The 16944-nt window shown below is 37.7% G+C and overlaps 1 protein-coding gene across 4 annotated transcripts in view; it reads left to right on the top strand.

Annotated features, from left to right (window-relative positions):
* ncam1b (neural cell adhesion molecule 1b) overlaps positions 1-16944 on the top strand; it is an 84094-nt gene that overhangs the window by 35859 nt on the left and 31291 nt on the right. For all 4 annotated transcript variants that reach the window (XM_085380006.1, XM_085380003.1, XM_085380004.1 and 1 more), the window contains exons 2-7: positions 8222-8296; positions 8911-9120; positions 10168-10311; positions 11151-11288; positions 11666-11783; positions 14535-14695. In XM_085380006.1, the coding sequence (XP_085236132.1) occupies positions 8222-8296; positions 8911-9120; positions 10168-10311; positions 11151-11288; positions 11666-11783; positions 14535-14695 (846 nt within the window). The remainder of the gene's footprint in view (positions 1-8221; positions 8297-8910; positions 9121-10167; positions 10312-11150; positions 11289-11665; positions 11784-14534; positions 14696-16944) is intronic.

The raw sequence follows: 16944 nt of genomic DNA on the forward strand, positions 1-16944 counted from the left end.
GCGTTTTACCCATGTTCTATCGCGATATTTCATTTTCCTATCGGTGCCCAAAATTACACCGGTATCACCGTGAACGGTATGATATAGCCCAGCCCTACTTAGCAGGTTTACAGAGAATAGATTGGTACAATTAGTTTACAGACCTTGATTTTGGTAATGAGATGAAATTTTTTCAGGCTTTTACAAGGCATCTGTTTTATCTTTTGTTTGTCTTCAAACACTGCAGTGGTGAGCATTTAGTGTGTTATAGGTCATCCTGCAGCCTTTGCATTTCTATTTTATATTAGAGTACACTGTATATTCTGAGTTGATTGTTTTTTACTGTACCACTTTTAACGCTCCCCCGAGCAAATTCTCAAAGTCGTATTACTGTTAAAATTTCAGGGGCAAGTAAATGCACAGAGAACATTGCCATTTTACTCAGTGTGCTTAGTGCTAGATGCTAATGATGTTAGTTACTGTGACATTCCTGCTTTGTAATGTAAAATCATCAGCTGCCCCACATCCTACCCCTCTGCATAATGGCCACTTCACCTTCCTAATCCTAATAGTAGATCTTTTCTCCTCTTATCTAAGGGAGCTTATTCCATTCAACCTTTGCTGGACTATTTTCTGTATTAAGCTTCCTATAATGGACTTATCACATTAGTCAATTTAAAAACATTTTCCGCAGCCAAATTTTGGTATAATTATTATATTTTACATTTCTTATCCCTTCGTTCCATTTTTATGTCATGGATGCATGCATGGATGTTTTTGCCTATGTTGTTTTGTCTGGGTTGAAAACTATTGTTTACGCAAAACCGTTTTAGACACTGAATGTGATAATGGGCTGTACACATAAACTTCTCTTGACTTGAATAATTATCACTGGCGTGCCTCCTCTGCAAATTAGTTGCCTGTTTGTTTGACTAAATAAATAAATACAAACTGTTCTCATTTGTTAGTCCAATTAAAACTAAATTCATAAACCTTTTCCATAAAATTAGCATGACATTATTTTTATTAGACACTTGTATTTAAAAAGAATGACAAGAGTTTTGATATCAGGATTTTATGTTCCATCACTTTGAATATAAAATCCTTCTGATAAAAGTGAAATGACAGGCACATTTAAAAATACAACTGTAAGACAACTGAATAACTGTCTTTTCATTAATACGACACAGTACCAGTCACTAAAAATATAGCAAACATTTTATTTTCAGCTTCATATCAGTAATTGCATCGATTCTAAGTTTGGGTAAAGAGCCGAAGGGGTTTATAGATCAACAGTTAATCTATTAGGCAAACATATCCAGAATTTCTGGTATCATCCTCTCAAACAAAACAAAAATATACACACACATATGTTAGCTTAGCTTAGCATTGGAATAGTTGCTTATATTTCACATATTTATTTACAGTTTATTGGGCAAGCTTAAAGAAAGGAATTGTGCAGATTTTAAAAAAAGAATAGAATCTAATAAGAATCTAAAAAAGTATTATTAAATATCTGCATTCTGATTATTTAATTTCCTTCTTAGAAATTTATATATTTAAATATTTATCTATCTTTCTGTGACTCCTGCAACTACTTTTCTGAGAATACGTGCTTCTTTTGTGGTTCGGACTCCTGACATTTCTTTGGAGGTGGAAGAACACCAAAGTAACTGCTTAAAGGAGCTTGCTTCTTCAACATCTTTAAGAGTTCTAAACAAATGTCTGTCCTCCTCCTGAAAATCTTATGTACGCAAACACGCGTTGCAACTTCTTATCTTGTGCGCAATTTTTATTTTGACAGCGAATGCGCACCTGCGGACCACTTATGTGCAGCCCTGGTTATTTAGCTTGTCATTTTGCAGCCACAGAAATTCTGTTGTCCATGAAACCATAAAGCTGCACTTTCTTTTTGCCTTATAGTCTGATTTGTCATAACTTTTCCGTTTTGTGGTAAGCTTTTCTTTGGCTGTCACTTCTTCACCCTGACCTGTCTTATTTGGCTCAGCAGAACTAAAATATATATCCTGCTGCTTTTACACACACACACATAACGCTCAGCGATTCTCTGCGCGATCAACCTCTCACATGTTTAAGCTGCGGGAGATTTCACTTGTCATGTTTGCATAGTAAGTTAACGATTGATAAGACGATGTCAGAGGAATTGGTGCGCAAATTATCATCACTCACAGATCAGTGCTGTCGCTCTCTATACACAGTTCGCGCGATTGCAAAGTGAAAGCATAAAACAAGCGCAAATTCAAACGCGATTTCAATATGTCACACACACACACACACACATACATATATATATATATATATATATATATATATATATATATATATATATATATATACACACACACACATATGTGTGTGTGTGTGTGTGTATTAGAGCTGGGCGATATGAGATTTTTTCATATCACGATATGTTTTTTTCATTTCAGGCGATAACGATATCTATCACGATATAAGCCAAATAACTATAATTGTAAGATTTAAATGTGCCGTTGCTCACAAGTAAAATGTGAAATAATCAGCAGCTTGTTTTTATTTAAATATTTATTTCCCATAATAAGTTCAACAGGGTAGATGTACTTAAGGAACATGAGACTTTTTCAGATAAATAAAGGCAAATATTGCAAACTACACAAAAGGCAGCCGCTAAAGCGTTTAAGTTTCAAAATAGAACAAACGAAACAGACTAAATTGTCAATTCCACTTAGAAACAAAGTATTAATTCTAAAAATAAATCTTAGTTTGTTTTACAGAAGAACAGACAAAACTGACTAACTTTTGTCAATATCAAATAAACTGAGAACTAAAAGGAAATTCTCAATCTCTCCTTGTTGTATAGCTTAGCTTTTCAAACAGTTTTAACAGTTACTTTAGTCTGACAAAAGCCGAATGACAAATTAGCGCTTCCAGTCAGAGACTGAGGCTACGTCCACACGTACACGGGTATTTTTGAAAACAGAGATTTTCCGTTTTCGTTTTAAAAAATAATCCCATCCACACATAAAGGCAGAAATGAAGGAAAACGCTGCTATGAACATGCCAAAGCAGCAGGTGGCGCTAGATTCCTAACCGTGCAGAAATGTTGGCCAATCAGAAGTCTAGAAGCCTCGGTGGGAAAAAGTAAACAAAGCTGGGGCATAGAAGCAGAACCGAGTCGTATGTGTGGACGGACAGTAACTGTGTATATGTAAGCATTTAAACACTGCAGAGAGTAGAATTAACAGTAACAGTATTGTAGAAATTCATTTCACCCAAACAATAACGTGGCGCACAGTGTGACGCATGCACCAGTTTATTGTATTTCCAGACTTGCTTTCGGCACAATTTACAGTGCACGCTACTCTGTTTTTTGTCAGACTTGAAATAGCCGAAATACCTTCACACTACGGAACTTCTATGGCTCTTCCGTTCGACAATCTCTCCGGCATTGGAACCATCATCTGTTTTCTCTTCGGTCACGCTCGGTTGATTTTTCTAGTCGGCACACTCACTTCCTCCATTACCCGCTGGCTGCTTCCCAAACAAACACACGTGCGGCTTGGCACTTGTGCTGTACGTAACAAGTCACGCGACGTGACGCTGCGGCTGTGATTGGTTCGGCTCTGCGCTACTGAATTTGGATCGGCTGACCTTTTTTTTTTTTTTTTTTTTTTTTTTTTTTTAAAGAGGACAAGAGCGGCGAGGTCTATCGCGATAGCTTAATTTCTCTATCGAGTAAAAGTTATATCGCGATACATATCGTTATCGTTCTATCGCCCAGCTCTAGTGTGTGTATACATATATATATATATATATATATATATATATATATATACATACACACACACACTACTGGTGGTGGTCAGAGGGCCCGGTGGCGCCAGTGCCCGGCAGCCTTGCCTCTGTCAGTGCGCCCCAGGGCAGCTGTGGCTACAACGTAGCTTGCCATCGCCAGTGTGTGAATGTGTGTGTGAATGGGTGAATGCCTGAATGTAGTGTGAAGCGCTTTGGGGTCCTTAGGGACTAGAAAAGCGCTATACAAATGCAGGCCATTTACCATTTATATATGTATATGTGTGTATATTAGGGGTGGGGGGAATAATCGATACTGTGTAGTATCGTGATATTTTGTTTGCTAATAATGTATCGATACAGGGACAGCAGAAATCGATATTTTGTTACAAAAAAAGTTTTTGTGGACTGGAACATGCTCTGACTTCAGAGCATGTTCCAGTCCACAAAAACTTTTTTTTTGATCAGCTCCTTTTTCTGAGCAAGAATCCTGACATTCCTTCACTGTCCAAATGTGTTTAACTTTTTTTATGGCAGCAATAAACATGACAGTTTACTTATTTTCATTTAAGACATGTTTTATTTTAATTAAGTTTAAAACTTTTTTATTTAATGTAAAATTATATTTTGTTTTAATTTACTTTCAAATTCTTCAGTTGCTGAAGGGGCTGCAGTTTTCATAAATTTCATAGTTCAGAATAGCTATAATTGTACCAGATGGTTGCATTCAGTTAAGTTGGACTAGACTGTAATACAAACCGTTCAGTTTGTCAACAATAAAACTGACTGAAATGAGAGAAAGACTGAGTGCGAGACTTTGATATTAGATAAAATGAATATTGATAAAGTTTACCTTTATGTACAGAGTCTGAATATCGCAAAATATTTTTTAAAAATTGCAATAATATCGTATCGTGCGTCAAGTATTGTGATAATATCGTATCGTGAGATGTATGGTGATTCCCACCTCTAGTGTGTGTGTATATATATATATATATATATATATATATATATATATACACACACATATATATATATATATATATATATATATATATATATATATATATATATATATATATATATATATACACACACACACACACACACACACACACACATATATATATATATATATATATAGTGTGTGTGTGTGTGTGTGTGTGTGTATATATATATATGTATATATATATATATATATATATATGTATATATATATGTGTGTGTATGTGTATATATATATATATATATATATATGTGTGTGTGTGTGTGTGTGTGTGTATGTATGTATATGTATACAGTGGGGCAAAAAAGTATTTAGTCAGCCACCGATTGTGCAAGTTCCCCCACTTAAAATGATGACAGAGGTCAGTAATTTGCACCAGAGGTACACTTCAACTGTGAGAGACAGAATGTGGAAAAAAAAAATCCATGAATCCACATGGTAGGATTTGTAAAGAATTTATTCGTAAATCAGGGTGGAAAATAAGTATTTGGTCAATAACAAAAACACAACTCAATACTTTGTAACATAACCTTTGTTGGCAATAACAGAGGTCAAACGTTTACTATAGGTCTTTACCAGGTTTGCACACACAGTAGCTGGTATTTTGGCCCATTCCTCCATGCAGATCTTCTCGAGAGCAGTGATGTTTTGGGGCTGTCGCCGAGCAACACGGACTTTCAACTCCCGCCACAGATTTTCTATGGGGTTGAGGTCTGGAGACTGGCTAGGCCACTCCAGGACTTTCAAATGCTTCTTACGGAGCCACTCCTTTGTTGCCCGGGCGGTGTGTTTTGGATCATTGTCATGTTGGAAGACCCAGCCTCGTTTCATCTTCAAAGTTCTCACTGATGGAAGGAGGTTTTGGCTCAAAATCTCACGATACATGGCCCCATTCATTCTGTCCTTAAAACGGATCAGTCGTCCTGTCCCCTTGGCAGAAAAACAGCCCCATAGCATGATGTTTCCACCCCCATGCTTCACAGTAGGTATGGTGTTCTTGGGATGCAACTCAGTATTCTTCTTCCTCCAAACACGACGAGTTGAGTTTATACCAAAAAGTTCTACTTTGGTTTCATCTGACCACATGACATTCTCCCAATCCTCTGCTGTATCATCCATGTGCTCTCTGGCAAACTTCAGACGGGCCTGGACATGCACTGGCTTCAGCAGCGGAACACGTCTGGCACTGCGGGATTTGATTCCCTGCCGTTGTAGTGTGTTACTGATGGTGACCTTTGTTACTTTGGTCCCAGCTCTCTGCAGGTCATTCACCAGGTCCCCCCGTGTGGTTCTGAGATCTTTGCTCACCGTTCTCATGATCATTTTGACCCCACGGGATGAGATCTTGCGTGGAGCCCCAGATCGAGGGAGATTATCAGTGGTCTTGTATGTCTTCCATTTTCTGATGATTGCTCCCACAGTTGATTTTTTCACACCAAGCTGCTTGCCTATTGTAGATTCACTCTTCCCAGTCTGGTGCAGGTCTACAATACTTTTCCTGGTGTCCTTCAAAAGCTCTTTGGTCTTGGCCATGGCGGAGTTTGGAGTCTGACTGTTTGAGGCTGTGGACAGGTGTCTTTTATACAGATGATGAGTTCAAACAGGTGCCATTCATACAGGTAACGAGTGGGGGACAGAAAAGCTTCTTACAGAAGACGTTACAGGTCTGTGAGAGCCAGAGATTTTCCTTGTTTGAGGTGACCAAATACTTATTTTCCACCCTAATTTACGAATAAATTCTTTACAAATCCTACCATGTGAATTCATGGATTTTTTTTTTCACATTCTGTCTCTCACAGTTGAAGTGTACCTCTGGTGCACATTACTGACCTCTGTCATCATTTTAAGTGGGGGAACTTGCACAATCGGTGGCTGACTAAATACTTTTTTGCCCCACTGTATATGTGTATGTAGATAATAGACACTTGTATGCACCTACATATGTATGTATATGTGTGTGTATGTATATGTATATATGTGTATGTAGATAATAGACACTTGTATGCACCTACATATGTATATGTAGGTGCATCTGATAAGCTACATGTCTGTAATATTTAAGGAGTTCTTCCTTCTGTATTTGGTGCCTCAAACAGAATTCTGTTGCAGATACAACGGCCGTTTGGTGAATATCACATTTGAACGTGAGAAAATTGAACATAATACAACAATATTGTTGGGTTTTGTTTAATCTCTTTAACCTTTAACTGTTTAACCTTGAACTATACTTCACATTTGATGGGATGTGTCACTTTTGTGGGAAGACTTGAAACAAATTGACTAAAATAAAATCAGTTATTACCTGTTTGCTCCACAAGTTGACAATATAGAAATAATTCTGCCAGCTCCAGACATTAACTTACATTATTAACTAACTGTGCTATTTTCCCGTGTCAATCGATGTCCCTATGGAGACCTTCTTGCCTTGACCTTTAGTTTGGTACACAGCCACACAGTATTGCTCATGCATGATATAGAGTGGGACTTCAGGTCAATCTCGACACCATTCTTAATCATCCACTGGAACCCTGAGTGCCCCCTTGGGAGGTTCTGCAGGAAGCAAGTCACACTTTGTTCTAATTAAGTACAAAATGTTTCAAGGCATCATTCTCTTTGGATGAAAAAGAGATTTGTATTATCTGACAATCTTTGATGAAGTGCAGGCTATCACTGAGAGGCATTACATTCATCTTGCCAGACGATGTCATTTCTAAAAATTAAATAGTCTTTTAAAAATAATTCGTCTCAAGGTACACTGGGAGCACAGCACTGGTTCCAGCTGCTGAATTTTAGCGGAATATTTGCATTGCTGTGTTGATGTTATTTCTCTTGATAGGACAGGAGGACTGTAGGAAACAGAGGCATAGGAAATGTCCATATTTTTGGTGACATGTCTGCTAGGGCCAAAATTGGCATTGTTGTTGTTTTCTGAATGTGCATGTTGATTGATTTTATTGTTTGTACTGCATTTTAAGTTTCGGTAAAAAAAATATGGACGAATGTACAAAGATAATATCAGGTTTATGTGGCAGAAAACTGAAGCATATTCCTTAAAGTGCAGTAAAGTGTAGATAGATGCTGGCTCCAGCAAGTCTTTGGATCCTTTCCAGTAGAAATTAAAAGTGCTATTGAAGGTACACTCTCGGTTCTGGAGGAAGTAAGATATACACTCAAGTGCTGCTCTTAACGTGAGCAAATCGAAGACCTTAAAATATATTTTTAAAGAACCCCACAGTCGTATTTCTGATTGCCTGCAGGTGATTGCTTTTGCCTTTGCATATAGATGGAACACATTGATATGCAGACATTTGCGCATCTAATTAGCCTGTTTCCTGTTTTAATAATTGTTCCATCTCAGTGTTGAAACATTGTTAAGCATTCTTAATCAGCGCTTCACTTAGTGGGTTGATTCTAATTTTGTATTGTATGTTTGTTTTTCTGCTGCAGTTTCATTGGAAGTACAGATCACACCAACCCACGGTGAGATTAGTCTTGGAGAGTCCAAATTCTTTGTGTGTGAAGGTAAGTTTATCAAAATGTTCCAAGTTATATATATTTTAAACTTTTTTAATAAACTGCACCTTAACAGTTCACCCACTTTTTAGACTGTTTTGCAAAAAATGAGTTTAAAGTGGTTAAACTAGACAAAACATAGCAGAGGTCTGTGTTTCTGTTGGAATCAGTTCATATTTATCCATGTGTTAGGTGTATGGATAAATATGCATGGATGTTTGTGGTACGAATACACAGTATTGCTTGATCAGCCACACTTCCTCTTCTGCAGGATTAAAGTGGACAACTACACCCCCCTTCATATTTTATGTTAAGTGGTTTTCCGGTTACTTGAATGTGTATCATACATTCATCAATCAGTCATCAATGAATGATGAGATTAAGTGTCCTTTTGTTTTTGGTTTGTTTGTTTAGCATCAAACCTTGAAAACATATAACATTTTCTGATGTCTTAGTTACTAGACACAGCTAAAATGCATAAACCACACGCTTCATTCCTTGCAGGAGCATGAACCACCTACAATGTACAGTCTGTGGGCAGTGGCTGACTTCTCTGATTTGAAATGTGTTACCCTATAGATACCTGTTTCTTATGTACTGCTCTGTTCTGTCTGTTGTCTTAGTTGTAGGCGTTGCCAAGCACATAGACTGGTTTGGACCAAGCGGGGACAGGATAGAGCCGAACAGACAAGACACAACAGTAACCCGTAACGATGAGTCATCTTCCACCCTCACGCTGTATAAAGCCGGGACGGAAAGTGCTGGGACATACAAGTGTGTCGCTACCAATGGAGACCAGCAAGCGGAGTCGACAGTCAAAGTGAAGATCTTCCGTAAGTTTCCCCCCACCGCCCCACCCCACAGTATACGGTACACACTCCAAATTACTGAGTGGTGTGAACACAGAAGAAAAAGAATCCTGCTCATTGAACTCATAGTATTTTATTGACTGCTCAAGGGCAACACATTATTCTTTCTTTTCAAGTGAGGATGGATTTTTCATCAGTTCAATAAACGGTCGGAAGACCATTAGAAGGCTGCTTAATGATCCTGTCTGTTGTGCAGTTCTTGTGAGTAATGGATTTTATTTTCCATGAATGCCAAGCATCAGCAATTGTCCGTCAGAGATGAAATTATTTTCCAAACAGAACTTTTCTGTTATTTCAGGGCCTGTTTCAGGATGTTATTAGAAGTGGTCACCCATATTAACAGCAATGCACAATGTTGTGCACAGAAGTGTACAAAACATCACAACTTCCTGTGAATGAACATTTGTACAGTACCAGCAGCAGTTTGCATAGTTAGTTCAGTGCTACAGCTTGCAAGCCATATAAGAGATAACCTATAACTGCTTTTGCCCCATGCAGACGGCCAGTTTAACAGGAGCAGACTTTACATTTAAACTTTTACCGACCATTTCAAGAAATGAGCTGCGCATTACAGCTAAATGGCTTCATATGTTAAGCCTTGATGAGATAGCTCTATAGCTTTCCAGTTCGGAATCCAATTCTGTCACTTGTGTCCTGCTGAAGTCTGTCAGGTAGCAGTTCTGCTTCTTTCTAAAAAGCTTCCAGCAAATTCCATTAACCAGTCAATTTTAGAAATGGCTTGGCTAGATATTGCTTCAGTTCTGGTAACTTGAGCCAGGGGAGCTTGTTTAGGGTGATAATAAAATGAATGAGATTTTTGGTAAAAAATGTTAAGCATTCCTTCAGTTTGATCATTTTCAGTTGTGATTTATTAGCATAGACAGCACTACTTTTAAAGATAGTGTTTTACTAAAACATAGTGCCATAGCAGGGCAATCATAGAGAGTGAAAGCTTTAATGAACCTCGTTATGTCACTGAGTGAATATAGTGCTTTTCTTTTTTTATTCCAGAAAAAATCACCTTTCAAAACGCACCCTCACCCCAAGAGTTTACTGAAGGAGACAATGCCAACATTGTTTGTGATGTTGTTAGTTCACCTCCACCCACTGTCCTCTGGAAATATAAAGGAGCGAAAATACAGATGGAAAAAGATGGTAAGTTTATGAACAATGCAGAATTTATATTTCAGTTTGTTTTCAGTTGATTATAACACAGAACAACAAGGTGAACAAATTTCAGAATTAATGAGGAGGGAATAAGATGATTTCAGCCATACTGACCATTACTTCTCAGGATGTTATAGCTTGCTTTTTTATTGTTTATTTTGTTTGTTAGCCACGAGATTATGTTGATGGCTGCAGTTTGGTGAATCAAAATGTGAGATGTCCGCAAATGAGTCATCCACTGCTTTTGTTGCCATTCTTCTCCGGGATTCACCCTGTGCTTTGAAAGGGAAAAATTAATTTGATTTTGAATTTGAAAATACAATTGACTCTCTGTTATTCACCCTTGACACTGAGCAGTATAATAATGTGTACGGCAGTGTTATTGCTCACTGAAAAATAATAACATGCGCTTATGTGTGGGTTGCAATAGTATTTTTGATTATTATGTGACTACATTTATTCGGTTCACATTTTATCCCAGACTGAAGGAGTTCATGTGGGCTTTGCTTAGATTCTCTTCTGTTTTTCTGGAGCTCGTAAAATGATTGTTGGATATATGGCCTCAAATTTGATAGTTAAGGTAATATCAAATGAGCAATAAAATGACATTCCAGTTTTTGTCACCAAACATTTCAGTGACTAAGATGTTAGTGTTAAAATGTTTAAGTTAAACAAAGTCTTTATAGCTGAGTTGATTCAGATAGTTTTCTTTTTTGATGCCTTACTCACTTCTTTGCTAACAGCTGTTTATCATGTAGCATTTACTGCTGTTATTAACTTGCCAAATATGCATACCTGAAGATGTATTATCTTTTGCTTCCTTCCAGTTCGGTTTAAAGTACTGAATAACAATCACCTTCAAATCCGTGGCATAAAGAAGACGGATGAGGGCTTGTATACCTGCGAGGGTCGCCTGATGGCGCGCGGCGAGATTGATCTGCGTGTCATCAAGGTCGTTGTGAATGGTTAGCGACCCTCTCGTCCCCTCACGCTTTTTCCTCTTCCTTTTTGTTCTTGTCTGAATATTTTGTGTGTGGCAGGTGTCCCGTGATGCTTAAATAAGCTGTAGATCCTTAGAGGCGACCAGGCTCAACATCAATGTGGAAACAGTTGCCCAGAGCAACCGTGTATCAAAGATGTTTCATGCTAATGAAGTCTGTTTCCTGTAACTTCTGAGCCTAGCAAATGAGTGTGTCTAAAATAAGTATTTTGAATTTGTCGCTGCTTCTGTTTCTGGTTTTCCTCTCACTTGCTCTCTCTTGCACTTGCACTCTTTATATCTAGAGCTATACTATATTCTGCATATGTGTCTGCCTATTTTATTTTTCCCTTTGTACCTTAGTGCTCCCGTCAATCAGGATATGGCAGTCAGAGGTAAATGCTACAGCAGACGTTTTGCAGCCGGCTATCCTGACTTGTGCTGTTGATGGTTATCCTGAACCCATGGTGACCTGGACAAGGTAAACCTAATAAAACCAAGTACAGTAAATACCTTTTTGTTATTATCATTGTTGTTTTTTGGCATTTGCATCTTTGTACATTGACGTGATTTATACTCGTAGATCACTTTTTGCCTTCAGAGCTCAGTTTTGGTCCATACTGACATGATGGGGTCACACAGTTGCTGCAAATTGTGTCAGCTGTACATTTATGATGTGAATCTCTCATTCCATCACATCCTGAAGGTGTTCTGTTGAATTAAATTCTAGAGGACATTTTGGCACAGTGAACTCATTGTCATTTTCAAAAAACCCAACAACAGTTTGAGATGATCAGAGCTTTGTGACATGGTGTTATTCTGTAGGAAGCAGACATTAGAGGTTGGGTACACTGTGGTCATAAAGGGATGGACATTGTCAGCTATTCAGGTAGTTTGAGGTTTTTAAATAATACTCATCTGGTACTAAGCAGCCAAGTAAATATTACCCACATCTATTAGATCATCACCATCAGCCTAAACATTTCAGGAAGGATTCATGTTTTGTGTTGTTTACATCAATTTGTGGCTCTACCATCTTAATGCTGAAGCAATAAATAAGGCTCATCAGACCAGTCGACATTTTGGCAATCTTCTATTCTAGTGTCCTGTTCTTAGCTGGCCGGAGTGACACCCGGTGCGGCCTTCTGCTGCTGTGGCTCATCACTTGCTGCATTTATTGCCTCTGTCTTTTTAATTGGATTACTCTTACCTTTCTGTCAGCTTGAAGCAGTCCGACCATTCTCTCTGGCGTCAACAAGGCACTTTCGCCCAACGAACTCCCACTCACTGGATATTTTCTTTTTTTCGGAGCATTGTTTGTAAACCCTAGAGTTGGTTGAGGGGGAAAATCCCAGATCAGCAGTTTCTGAAATAGTCACACCAGCCTGGTTAATACCAACAACCGTGCCACATTTGGAGTCACTTAAATCACCTTTCTTCACCATTCTGAGTTCAGTTTAAGTTGTTTAATCTTGTTGAAGTCTGTATGCTTAAATGTAGTGCGCTGGAGCCAGTGATTGACTATTTGGATAGTTGTACTAATGAACAGTTGAACAGATGTACCTAACAAAGTGGCAGGCAAGTGTAGGATGACTTGTAAAGATGACTTATTTTCTTAAGTTAGTTAGTTAGTTAATTTAAACCCTGTTAAAGTTTAAACAAATCAGTTAATCGAGTTTAATTTTATATAATTGCCGAACTTACCTAATAGCATAAGCAGCTACATCAGATTTTTGAGCTAAATGCTGACAAATGTCCACATCGACACCCTTGGATGCTGTGCTAACATCAGCTAATAAACATTAAACAAAAAGCAAAGTTGATAATTATGGAAGTGTCATCAGTTTTACATGTAGCAAGTTATTACGGTTAATTCTGGGGGGTTACATACGTGCATGTAAAAAAAAAAAAATTCTATGGTAATTCTTTTAATAATTATTGACGCATTTCATTCTGAACAAAAGTACATTTTTAACAGCAATCAAATACATATTTCTGTCTGAACTGCAGTGAATGCGGGAATAACCAACTGCCAGACCAACATTTCAATTCATAGAACCATTTCGTTAAAATCGCGGGTGTCGGCTCTGTAAAGGCAATTGTTGTAAACACCACAAATGACTTACACGTGGCGTCAGGAGAGATAAAAGCTGGCAGCAACAGACTAATGAGGCAGGGCTAATCAAAAATAATGAGCTGCATAATTTGTATGTGTACTGACCAAATATCAGCTTGTATCATCTTGAAAATAAGTGAACATATTTTTTTCCATTGATCTTTTTTAACAAAAAATGACTAATTTCCAGTATAATTTGTATAATGTGTTAGAAGTGGCAACTGCACACTTTTCAACCCTTCCCCTATCACTAACCTGTAGTTCGAATAGCCCACTAAATATAGGCTGCTGGGTGCCTTGCTTTCAGAGAAAAGCTATATGATAATGCTTTATTGGATTGAGTTTCCCATCCAGTACTTGTCTAAAGACTTTAGCATGCAGTTATCTGAATAGTCAAACCCAGTCTCCATGAAAATATCTATACAGTAATGTGACAGGAATGCTACTGGCTCTGTGCACTACCTCAGACCAGCCTACAGGTCAAAGTAACTATTATGTGCATGCAGGGCACTCTAGGTTATTTGGGATACTCTACTAACTGATTTATTCATTGCAGTAGGATACTTAATCACAGGATATCAAAGGAGCATGTAAACAGTGAAACATGAAGACTAGCATGACAACAATAGCCACATTATTCTGTGCCTATCAATGGCTCCATTCAGAGCCATTGATAGGCTTCTGCTTTGTTAAACTGTTCCTGTTCATCTGTTAACTCGGCACAAAACTTAGATCCAGGGTCACAAAGAGCAGACAATTCAAGAGCCAAAAGTTGGCCTTTTTTTGTAATAATTTATACTCTACGAGGCTGGAATAAAAATAAATGAGATGTTTTTGTAGAATTGAATGTAAACAACAAATGTCAAAAGGAGTGCCAAAGAATGCCAAACAATATTATGCTTTTTTAACATTGGAATTTCACTTTGTAATTTGGTGATCATGAAACTACTATTGGTCTGTCTATAGATGTACATAACTAGATTTTCTTTAGATGGAAGGATGATGAAATTTGAAATCCTGGTAAAAGTAAATCTCTGAAAATGTTGCAGCTGAAGAAGAGTGCTTAAATTTGTGTGGATAAATGGATACAGGGTTTAACACTCGCCTTTTCTACAGGAACGAAGTGAACCTTGAGGCAGGAGAGAAGTACAGCTTTAATGAAGATGGCTCAGAAATGACGATAATGGATGTTACCAAACTGGATGAAGGAGAGTACACCTGCATTGCCAAGAACAAGGCTGGAGAAACTGAAAAGGAACTCAGTCTGAAAGTGTTTGGTAAGACAGATTGTTTTGTGTATTTACATGAACGAAAGTGGAATTATAAAATGCTCCAAGTGTGTGGGAATGAGGTATATGTGTATGTAGGTGGGAGAAGAACAATAGTACGGTTTTGTGTCTGTTTTCTTAGGCATTCAAAATACGGTGTGTCGGTGTGGGTTGTGATTGTTTCATGTTGGGATGGAGCCTAAGGATTTAGAGAGCAAGCCAAGTGGGATGAGCTCAGCTGAAATCGCTAAACTCCTTTTTTCCCCCTTTGTTTTTGCCCACTAGGTTTTCTTGTCACTTCAAAGTGACCATAATTTAAAGCCCAATTATAGTATCAGTGCCAGTCTTTTGGTACCTTATCAGTGAACTAGCCGAGGGAGTTTAGTTTTCAAATCAAGAGAAGTGGCAATAGCTCGATTCTTTAGAGTTAGTAAATGACTGTTGTATGTTGCCATCATTTAAGACATTATTTTGTGAAATATTTCCACAAAGCTCTGGTTTCTTTACTTCCGTTTAGCAAAAGCTACAATCCTGCGTTTTCTGTGGTGGCACAGGATCTTTCTTGGAGGAAGTTGTATGTAGTAACCCCAAAAAGTTGATTTGTTCATCTGGACGTAGCGTTTTCAGTGGGAGAACGTCCAGGTAAACAGTCTTCCTCACCTGGATGATCCATCAAAACATTGTATTTAGTAATGTGTCTGGATCAGTTGTGAGTATATTTTAGTAAGCCATCGTCAGTGATGCTCCAATACCAAGATTTACCATTTACAATGGGTAAACAAAGAGCAGAGCCTCCATTTTAATCCACTGGACCAAGAATTATGAATGTGTTTCAATGTAGACCGTGCCATTCATCTTAAAACAACAAAAACAGAAAAACAGGTGCGGGACAAAAAAAAAAAAAGTCATTTTAATTACCTTGAACTTAAATAACTTGATTTTTTATTAGATGAAGCTGGAATCCAACCCAGTATTTACATCAGAAATTAATTATCTAGTAAATCTAATTATTCAGCCGTAACCTGACGGGGACAAAAGCAGGTGGCAGAAATTGACGACAAACATATGAATCAAACATATAAGAATTTGTTTTCTTGTGGATCGGATATTAGTTAGACACACTAAGTGTGCTTTTAGTGATAAATTTGTCAGTTATGTTCAGACTTTGTACCCTTCAGTATATTTCTTGACAGAATTTAATGACTGCATTTCAACATGTCAACATATTTCAGCATGAATTGTAATCAGAATACAATCAGTATGTCAGTAGCCTTTAAAATGTTCCTTTAAACTGCATTTAGTTCAGTGTTAAAGTCATTTCAGGCTCATTTTCACTCAAATATTCACATCATCTCTATGACAGACATCTTTTCATCAGTGAGATAGATTACACTGTGACAAATGATTGATGAATGATCAGTATATTATGTGTCTAAAGCTTTATACAAATACGGTTTATTTAAAGTATGATTGCTGCAGTAACATACAGTAAATGTTTTAGTGCAGGGGAATTGACTGACAACCTGACAGCTGCCTTAATGTCCACAGAGTCACAGAGTTTGAAAGATGTAACCATAGATTTTATTCTAAGCTGATAATAAATCACCGATTATAAATCTGTGCATTTTACACACAGAAAATAATGAACTGATGAACTGGGATTTAAATATTTGTAAAAAGATAAATGCCCTAAATACTAAGAAAAGACTGCAGAGCTGCAGTCTGTTCTGGTATGCTCTTTAAAAGTGACTGAATGAGGAAATGAGATTAAGTGTCAGTCAGCTAGTTCAGATGTAGTGGGAGGGAGAAATCAGAGGGAATCTCAAAGTTTGTGGAAGAAAACTTGTCAGTGAGCAGGTTAGATTCATGGTGTCTGTTACTGGGTCACAGTCGATTTTTTCTTTTCTAGAACAGAAAAGCCAACGTTTCCCTCATCTCTTCGTTAACAGGCTCAGTTTTTTCCAAACCTGGCTTCTAGAGTAGATCCCTGGAAGCATTGTGTTAGCCACAAGGAGGACTAGTCAGGTTCTCTATATACTAAGGACAGATGCTTCAGTGCTTAGCTGAAGATACAGTAGACCATCCTTAGTGAAAAGAAATGAGATCATGTTGAAACACTGAGTGTTCACAAAAAACAACCTGCTTGACAAATGGCACAGATCATCGCACTGTGATTTCCATCTCATTCATTTCTTGCTAACATGTATAAAGATTTCTTTCAGTTCTTTAAAAAACGTGTGCACAGGTAAATTTACAAC

This window comes from Rhamphochromis longiceps, linkage group LG14 (assembly GCF_057381845.1).
Source record: "Rhamphochromis longiceps isolate RC_006_pf linkage group LG14, R_longiceps_female_GT1.1, whole genome shotgun sequence".
Taxonomy (NCBI): domain Eukaryota; kingdom Metazoa; phylum Chordata; class Actinopteri; order Cichliformes; family Cichlidae; genus Rhamphochromis; species Rhamphochromis longiceps.